This window comes from Ixodes scapularis, unplaced genomic scaffold (genome assembly GCF_016920785.2).
Source record: "Ixodes scapularis isolate PalLabHiFi unplaced genomic scaffold, ASM1692078v2 PGA_scaffold7__128_contigs__length_106722199, whole genome shotgun sequence".
Classification (NCBI taxonomy): Eukaryota; Metazoa; Arthropoda; class Arachnida; order Ixodida; family Ixodidae; genus Ixodes; species Ixodes scapularis.
Window position 1 is genome coordinate 93,458,470 of NW_024609882.1, and position 10,110 is coordinate 93,468,579.

At 44.5% G+C, this 10,110-nt stretch overlaps 1 protein-coding gene across 1 annotated transcript; it reads left to right on the forward strand.

Annotated features, from left to right (window-relative positions):
• The first annotated feature begins 7,792 nt into the window (after window positions 1-7,792).
• LOC115328864 lies at window positions 7,793-8,649 on the forward strand. Its single transcript, XM_042286308.1, has 2 exons — window positions 7,793-7,939; window positions 8,080-8,649. The coding sequence occupies exons 1-2, from the start codon at window positions 7,793-7,795 to the stop codon at window positions 8,647-8,649; spliced, it is 717 nt and encodes a 238-aa protein (XP_042142242.1).
• The last annotated feature ends 1,461 nt before the right edge of the window (window positions 8,650-10,110 follow it).

Genomic DNA, 10,110 nt, shown 5'->3' on the forward strand with positions numbered 1-10,110 from the left:
CCTCACGAGGGTCACGAGGGTTACCCTCACGAGGGTCACGAGGGTTATGAGTTACCTTCACGAGGGTCAGGAGGGTTACCCTCACAATGGTTACTAGGTTTATGAGAGTTACCCTCACGTGATAGTAACCCTCGTAACCCTCACGAGGGTTACCCTCACGTGAGAGTAACCCTCGTAACCCTCACAAGGGTTACGAGGGTTACCATCACAAGGGTTACAGGGTTATGAGAGCTACCCTCACGAGGGTTACCCTCACAATGGTCACGAGGGTTACGCTCACGAGGGTCACGTGACCCCCTGATGTCACGTGACCCCCCCCCCCCCACCGAGGTCACGTGACCTCAGGGAGTCACCTATCCCTCAGTACCCTACCATCCTATCCCTCAGTACCCTTCCATCCTTCTCCTCAAGAGGTGCGCTCTAATCCGGCGTTACAGGGAGTTGTAAACGGCTTTTTTTAAAAGATGTTTTCTTATTTTATTTTTGTTTTATCGTACCTGGAACATTGTCTCCCCGCAAGTGCTTTTTGCGGTGACAGCGCTACGGCGACATGTTTTCGGCGACTTCTTTGCATGTTTTCTGTTCGCGTGTGCTATCGGGCATCGGCTACTACAAAGGATGTCGTCACGCTAAACAGAGGACATTGATGCAACCTACGGCGGCAGCTGCTGAGCGCGTAGCCTGTGCAGCATGCATTTCACACCACCGAAATTGTTTCTCTTGGCGGGAACACGTCGGAAAGAACAAAACTGACCAACAGCACGGAGCGGGGACGTTATGTGCAAACCATGTACAGGGTGTCCCAAAAAAACGCCTACAGGGTTTTCTTCAACGCAAAAACAAACTACGCATTGCCGAACGCTCATTACCCACCGATATGTAGCGCTAGAGGTCCGAACCAGATGACAAAGGTTCAGCACAAGCCGTTATCTCATCAAATATTTCTAATTGATCTTGATACATTTTCAACGGGAAAAGGGCGGGCGACAAAGCTCTCGAATACACAAAGCTCTATGGCGCCACTTACCGAAAACGGGTGAAGATAGTTCACATTTCTCCTAGAAAAATGTAAAATAATCAATGCTTTTCACCAAAACAACGGTTAGTGCTGAACATTTGCCATTCGGTTAGCACTTCTAGCGCTATATTTGGGTAGAAAATGGGCGTTCGGTGATGTATATATTTTGTTTTTGATGTGCACAAATGAAAGACGTTTACAATCCCCTGTAACGCCGAATTAGAGCTCAGCTCTTGAGAAGGAGGAGTGAGAGACACGGAGGGGGGGATGTGCAACTCCTTATCTGTGCTCTCCCCTCCTCCTCTCCTGCTCGCCTCCTTTTTAGGAGAAATTTTCCGCTAAATTTGGCGGGGAACTTTTTTACGCTAAATCTAGCGGGGAAAGTTTTCCGCTAAAATTAGCGGGGAATTTCTTCCGCTAAATTTAGCGGGAAAACTTTTCCGCGAAATATAATGGAGAAAAATTCCCGCTAAGTTTAGCGGGGAAATTTACCCATACTGCAACGCGCGGTGACGTCGCGACTGACGTCTCTGGTGACCCTCGTGACGTCATCATGGGAAATGTCCCATGATGCATCGCGGGGTTACGCCGACGCCGACGGCGACGCCGCTTAAGCCGTAAACGGGCGCCTAAGAGCTACGCTCTAAAAACAAAAATTGTTATTTGTTGGGGTCCAGAAGAGGGCCGCCTTGACGAGTCCGCGTTTTAGCAAGTGACTGTTAGCCTCTTCATCTAGGCTCGCTCAATTCGCCTGCTTCTCTTACACCGGTGGAGAAAAGTGTAGGGCAGTGTACTTCCGGTATGTGTATTTAGACACGACCGGAAGTACATCTCCGTGAACTTTCCTTCGCCCGTGCAGGACGTGTTTGTAAGTCGATCGAGCCTACTCTTTGAACCATATAGCGTTCATCCTTAAGCTGAGAATGGAACCAATGCCACGAACACGACAACTCGAGGTCGCTGCTTTGAAACGTTCTTCAGTAGGACGAGCGCTCGCACTATACTCCGTTTCACCTTACGTAGGACCGCAGCGGAAGGCTGGGGTCTGTGATGCGACCCAGACAAGTTGCTCCTACGCATCGCGAAGTAGTGCGTCAAAGAACCTGGGCAGAACGAAGCGTGGATATCATTTAGCATTAGTTTAATATTTTTGTGTCGTGTGCCATCAACAAAAAACAACTTTTGTATTCAAGAAGAGCTTGCCTACGTGATATTTAATACATAATTAGGTAGCATGTTCGAAGAAATTTAACTTTTATTTGGCAACGCTGCCGTTGTGTTCGTTTCTTCATGCGTTTGGTTCATGTTTGCTTTCCATTTCGTGACGTGATCTTAAAAAATATATTTCTTTCAAAGAGAAGTTTTCTTATTTAACAGTTATTGCACACTCTGTAAAACTCTGATAAATGTTTATTGGAAGCAATCATTTCAACTTTACAAATACTTTTGCCCATGTTTAAGATGTCACGTGACAAATTGTCGTTGTTTGCGTAATGGCTGCGAAATCGTCAAGCATGTCTCCGTCAAAGGCGCCGGTACCAAGGTATATGTACAAATGGTAGCGAAACTTGGGCCAAAACACGGTACAAAATAAATTGCCAGCGACATCAACCAGGAGTTTTACGTGGGTACGGTGCGTTTGAAACGCGACTAGGAGACGTTATGGTAAACAATATACAAATAAAATAACTTTAATTTAAATTGTACTAAATTGTATTTTTAAATTTTGTATGTTGTTATTAGTGGTCTTAAATAAGGTTTATCGCGCTTGAGAAAGCTGAAATAGCTTTTATTACTACTAATGTTCTAACTTGCTCTTAGCGCCCTCTGTACTGCACAAGCAACGACGCTGGCTTTTAATAGCGATAACTTGCAGAGGCATTGTGCTGCGCGAGGAGGCAGGTTCTTGTTGTCCGTCTGCTTGCTTCTTTTAGGTCTCCACGTGCTTTCTGAATCGTTCTACCGTCAATTCAAATGGTTTGAAAAGTTTCCTTCGCTCAGCGTGATTACGCAAGTTACGTGCGCAGGAGCGTAATATCAGCGTGATATAGGAACAGTCACCTTCGTGCGGTTGGACGCTGCTGCGTCCGACGGGCTCAACGTCCTTCGTGACAATGAGCTGAACACGTTATGCAACGAGGCGTTGCTCCGTGGAAGAATACCGAAGTGACAACCGCACGGCTGGTGTCTCGCTGCACCGGTTTCCTGTCGACACTCAAAGGTGAGATTTTGTTCCTGTCAGTGAGGTGCCTGCTGTGTTGTGTTAAGTGATGCCATGAAACCCCTTGTAAAAAGTTCTCTTAACTGTTGTTAGTTTTCGCTGACTTTGCAGCGTTGTTTGGGCTCATTACGAAAGCGCCCAGGATATTTGAATTTACCTGAACCGGTTTGCCCCTCAGGAGTATGGGGTCATACTCATCGACGCTGTAATCAAGGATGCAACACGACATAGAAACATTTAAAAGCCTCTGTACTTAAGGCTCATGTTTATATTTTTGTGGTTCATACAGAGAGTTTTGCTCACTAATCTGTAAATGTCCTCGCTCTATTTGCTTTGGTGTGTGCACATATTGGCTACATTTGCTCTTTGCAAGTACGCAAGACACTTAGATAGCAGAGCGCTTCATCCGCAGGCGTGAAGCATGGTTTCGGTTCTCCAACAACCGGGGCCTACAGGGGAAGACTTCATGGCAGCTATGAAACATGGTTGTTTGCTCTTTACATTTTAAGGAGTCAGCTTTTCTGCGGCCTGGATACCTACGCCACAATGCAGTGCCGACTGTGCTTGCCCCTGAAGGTGCCCAGACCACTAGACCTTCCGACGCGCTTTGAGAATAACCATGTCAAGGCCCACTGATTAGGGAAATAGTTAGCACATGGGCCCGAAAAATTGCTTTTGTGGACTTATAACATTTTTATACAATTTCACAGAAACGACACGTGGCGAAGTTTCAAGCAAAATCTCTACAGTTTCTGCAGTGGCAAATGGTGAGCTTTTTCGCTGTACTTATTATAAAGAGGCAACAAATGACATCACCACTGTGTTAGTTCATGTTCTTCATCACTTGAGCATTTTGCTATAGAATAAAGTGTGCTTGGACAAATATGGGGAATCAGATAGGAGTCATTGATTGGGTTTCATTCTAGGCCCGATTTACTACATTTTTAACCTCAGGTGAGTAGGCGACGCCAATATGGGTCCACAGACCTGAATTGTCCACGTTGACAAGCAGCTTTCGGAAATGAAGCTGTCCTTAAAATAAGGTTATTTCCCTTTTCCGATATTAAACATAAGCGAATTGGGGAGAAATTCAACCGGTACTGTTTCACTAATTTCAGATTAAATTTGCGGGAAGGAGTTCTCCAGCCCCACCGACCTACCGATACCCGGGCCGCTCGGACACCCGGAGTTCCTGTGGCAATCCTGACGACCAGTCTTCCGAAATGGAACTGTCCTTAGAAGAAGGTGATTTTTATTTTCAGATCTTAAAATAGGAGAGTCAACCAGGAATTTAACCGCTACTCCTTCAATCACTTTGTGTAAAATATGCAGGGAGGAGTTCTTCATCTTCATCGAGCTGCACATCCTCCAGCCGCCCAGACTCGCGGAGTTCCTGTGGCATTCCTGACGAACGGTCTTCCGAAATAGAGCTGTCACTGGAAGAAGGTGATATTTTTTTAAATAGGAGAATCAACCAAGAATTCAACCGCTACTCCTTCAATAACTTTGTGTAAAATATGCAGGGAGAAGTTTTTCATCTTCATCGAGCTGCACATCCTCCAGCCGCCCAGACTCGCGGAGTTGCTGTGGCATTCCTGACGAACGGTCTTCCGAAATAGAGCTGTCACTGGAAGAAGGTGATTTTTTTTAAATAGGAGAATCAACCAAGAATTCAACCGCTACTCCTTCAATAACTTTGTGTAAAATATGCAGGGAGGAGTTCTTCATCTTCATCGAGCTGCACATCCTCCAGCCGCCCAGACTCGCGGAGTTCCTGTGGCATTCCTGACGAACGGTCTTCCGAAATAGAGCTGTCACTGGAAGAAGGTGATTTTTTTTAAATAGGAGAATCAGCCAAGAATTCAACCGCTACTCCTTCAATAACTTTGTGTAAAATATGCAGGGAGGAGTTCTTCATCTTCATCGAGCTGCACATCCTCCAGCCGCCCAGACTCGCGGAGTTCCTGCGGCATTCCTGACGTACGGCCTTCCGAAATCGAGCTGTCACTTGAAGAAGGTGATTTTTTTTTTTAATACGAGAATCAACTAGAAATTTAACCGCTATGCCTTCAATAACTTCATGTTAAATTTGCAGGGAGGAGTTCTTCAACTTCATTGACCTGCACATACTCCAGCCGCCCAGACTCGCAGAGTTCCTGTGGCATTCCTGACAACCAGTCTTCCGAAATCGGGCTGTCCCTGGAAGAAGGTAATTTTTTTTTTCATTTTGAGATGTTAAAAAAGTAGAATGAATCTTAAATTCAACCACTAATTCACTGTTTTCACATTACCTTCGCAGAGGGATGTTCGTCAGCTTCATTGGATTACACATATTCCTGTCTCCCACTAGAGAACAGTCCACTGGAGGCCCATGGTAAGTGATGGGAGAGCAGGGCGTTTCTGCGCGCCTTGTTGCTCTGACTTTTTTGTGCATTTTGCTTTTAATACAGTTATTGTAACAGCACTTTCTATTTTTCTATTTATTTTGAAGTTGATCATAGCTACGCCCTTCCTCAAAATGCTGTTTTTGCTCACGAGTCCAGCAGAGACAAGGCTGACATGGCGCCGTCGATTTATGGACCGTCACCTGAGGACTCTCTCTCTAGCAGTGCCGGTGTACTTTCTCACAGAGGTAAGTGCTCTTTCATTTTACCTCTTGCGCCTTTTTCGTTTTGTATTGTTAAAGTGTACAAATTGGTAGCCGAACATAAACAACCAAGGCTAGTTATAGATATCAGGTGACTTGAAGATACTAAAATTTATTCTGAGAGTTGGCAGTACATACAAGGGTACATATACTCTACATTCTACATTCATAGCCATGTCACAGAGCACAAGGCCGGATGGCAGCCAGCTAGAAACTGGAGTCAATTGAAAATCCACCATTTATTTGTGCTTCACATTATAATATTTAAGGTAATGTATACAAAATGTTCATAAAGTTTCAGAGACGAACCACCAAAACACCTCAATGGGTTTCGCTGAATGGTAACGCAATAATCTTTTCGCAAATCCTCATGTAAGGCAGCATTTTTTATAGCTAGCTAGAAACTGCCTGGGCCATACGTGCATGATGCTAACCTTATTTAAATTTGATTCGCATGTATGTAGTACGTTATCAAACGTTTCACTGTACCTGGTTTTAAAAAAATTGTGCAACTTGACAAGGAATGCAAGTTCTTATTAACCACCATTCACATATATATAAACATTTTTAGAGTTTACTGATCCGGGTGATTTGTCACCTTGCAGCACCAAGCAAGGCCCGAAGCATTGACAAGAGAAAGATGGATGCACTGAGGGCCAAGGTATGACAGGTCCGAGAACAAAACAAGAGGCTGCAAAAAAGGCTGCAACGACAGCGTCAGATGAGGACTGTTGCTGAAGTTGTTGAGAGTGTCCGCATTCCTGTTTCTCCAGCTGTCGCTGTACTCGTTGAGGCCCAGCTTAGGATGAGGGATGTGAGCCGGTTTGGTCGACGGTGGTGCAGCCAGAACAAGGCTTTGGCTTTAAGCCTCTACATTCATAGCCTAAAAAGCTATAAGTACTGTAGGCAACTGCTCCGGTTGCCATACGTCCGATCACTGCAGCTGTGGCTTCAGCATGTTCCACTGAGAGTTGGATTTTACCCCGAAATTTTCGAGCTGGTAAAGAGGCGAGCGACTTCTTTTTCACGAGCCGATCGAGCCTGCAGCATAGTGTTTGATGAGATTCATAATAAAAAAGAGCTTTCATACAACCCCTCATCTGACAGGTTTGAAGGACTTGAAGAGCATAGTAATGGTGTGCAAGGTGCGAACCTATCAAACAAGGCTCTCGTGTTTTTGGCAAAAGGAATTCGAACACCATAGAAGCAGCCACTTGGCTACTTTTTCGCTCATAAAGGCACAGCTACGAATGTCCTACAAGATCTTCTTTTTCAGTGCTACAGCCTACTTGTGGATGCGTGCCTGGAGCCAGTAGCTGTGGTATGTGATCAGGGGAGCCAGAACGTCTCCCTTTTTTCAAGCCTTATAACCCTCGAGAAGCCTTACATAGATGTCAACGGCAAACCTCTTTTTTTTCCTTTTTGATGCTCCGCACCTGCTGAAGTGCCTCAGAAACATGCCATTTAAGTATGACTTCAAGGTTTGTGATCAAGCACTAAAAACTCGTACATAAAGGAAGCTTATGAAAAGGACCGGAAACTTGAGATCCGTTCGATGCCCAAGCTGAACGCAAAGCACTTTGATTTGACGTTCTGCTCAAAGATGTCGGTGAAACTAGCGGCCCAAGTTTTTAGCAACCATTGTGCTGCTGCAATGTATGGCTTCGTAACGTTCCAGCAATTGCCAGCTTCAGCTATTCACACTGCGAGATTCGTTGAAAGAATCGACCGTCTTTTTGACAGCCTAAATAGCTCCCACAAATCGGCCAAAACGCCATTCGCCTCTGCGATGCATAATGGCTCCGTCCATGAAGAGTTTTTCAAAGAGTGCATTGAAGTTTTTGAAACTCGGCAAGTACTCGGATGTAGACGGCAGCCAAACTGCATTCGTGGCTTTTGCTTAACAATGAGGTCTCTGATGATGCTCCACAATCACCTCACAATTAATTTTGGTTTCACCTACGCTTTAACCCGCCACTTTAACCAGGATACGCTTGAAAACACCTTTGCTGTTATACGTCGAAATCTGGAGCAAACGCAAACTCTACTTCTTGTCAGTTTCAGGCAGCGTTCAGACATCTTTTGGTAAGCATTTTGTTCAAGCTGACTGAAAAATCCAACTGTGCTGAGGAAATGATGTCCCTCCTTGCTACTCTTCCGGTAGCAAGGAGGGACATCATTTCCCAAGGGTAGAGAAGCAGAGGGACACCCTCTGCTTCTCTACCCTTGGGAAGCTCAGTTTTCCTTAGCGCAGCAGACGATTCGCCCTTAAACTACCCTTCGGCCATGGTAGCGAACAACATGGTTTATTTTGCTGGGTGGCTTGCGACAAGATTTTTGAAGGGTCCTTCTTGTGTCGGGACATCTCAGAGATGTAAGCTGAAGAAAGAAAATGCATGTTTTTCTGAAAGAAACCAAGTGTTACTGTACTTGAGTGTAAAAGGCACTGCTGACTCGGACTTTGGAAACCTGTCAGTTCCCTCCCCTTCTTTCACATCATTCGTTGAGGCATGTGAGCGTGTTTTGGAGGCGAGGATCAACAATTTCATTTCAAAGGAGGGAATAGGGCGCACTCTTTGTGTACTTTTTCATCAGGAGGTCCAAAAGTCTCTTGTTGTGTGTAACAACAATGTGTATGACGACTTGTTTTCTCTGTTTGCAAGAGTTAGGCTACACCGGTTTGCACGAAAAAAAAACACTGAACTTGTTGATGCATCAGCAAGGTGTAAAACTAGGCAGCACATGCAAAGGCTAAACTCTTGAGACTACACAGCGTACATTTTAAAAGTAGTATATGTGCTTTCCTAGCCTTTCGTATGGTACAAAAGACTATTCTCGTTTGCTCTATATTTTGCAACGTGTCTCGAAAGAATCTAGCGGGCGCACAATTTCGCGATCTAGAACAATATTTATTGCTTTCATATCCTTGGACTGAGTCATTTTTCGCGATGTTTATCAAATTGTGAAATTATTAAAAATTAGGTCATCGCGAAAGTCAAGGTGCTTACTGTGCTTTGGGTTACTGACTGCTCATGTTGTTTTGTCACTGAATCAAACCTGTGGTTTTAGGGTCCGACGAAACACTGGCCTATTACCTGCAGCGTACTGGAGGGCACCAAAATTATTTACGCGTACAAGGGAGGTTACAGAGTACACAGCACCATCATACTCAAGTTAGAAAGTTTTCTGGATTATGGTACCTTGCCAAAGAACGGCAAAATCGGCTGTTATTTTTGCTGAACACAGATTTCCTCCAAACACTTTGAATATTTTTATATTGATGGCTGTCTATAAACTGATAACGCCCACACAACAGGCAACCAATTGTACAGTGTGTTACGTGCTATCCTGTCATAATATGCCTTGTGTATTGATCGAGTTTTCTTCCACCTTAAAACTGGGTATGATTGTATGCTTCTGATGAGCGTTCTGGTTGAGGGATTGTAAGCAGTTTTAAGCGAATAAAATGTTAGTGCAACATTGGACTTGCATTAGAGTTACTGTTGTGTATCTTCAACGCTAACACACTCGAGAAACGTTATTGTTATTCATTTTGTTTGTGAGGTCAATCACCTTAAAGCCGCTCCCACATTTCTGAAAAGCTGAAGAAAAAAGCAAAAGTAGTTCTGTGGGATGAAAAAAAAATTATTCTCGTAGTGAGCTGCCTAAAAAAGGCGGCTGCATACATAAATTGAATTATTTTCGCGCAGATTTAAGAGTCCAAACGGGGTGGTGTAAATTCAACATAAAAAAAACCGAGACTGCAGGCAAGAACACACTAAACGAAGTCAAACATAGCTTGACACAGCTTCGTTTGAGACTTCCTTAGAAATCGAGATTGCAGGCAAAAAGGACGATCGTCCTTTTGGCCTGCAGGCTCGGTTTCTTGTTATATTTAATTTTCGCGCCAAACAACACCTCAAAGTGACGTCACGTTTTTTTGTTTTTTTTCGGAAGTGACGTCACTTTCTGTTTATATTTTGTTCCGCCGGAAATGCTATCACGACACATAGATGGCGCTAGCGAAGCCCCATGAGCCGCCATTTTTTCGACACGTGGGGTTCTATGGAAGCTTCGCTACCATATGTACATATATCTTGCCGGTACTTCCATCACCAGCTCGCTTCCAGATGAAATTATCTAAAACCTCGTTTGGAAAAGAGGCGCGTCAAGTTGCGCTGAACGTTTACTACAATAATTGGGGCCAACGTCGCTAGGTGCGAA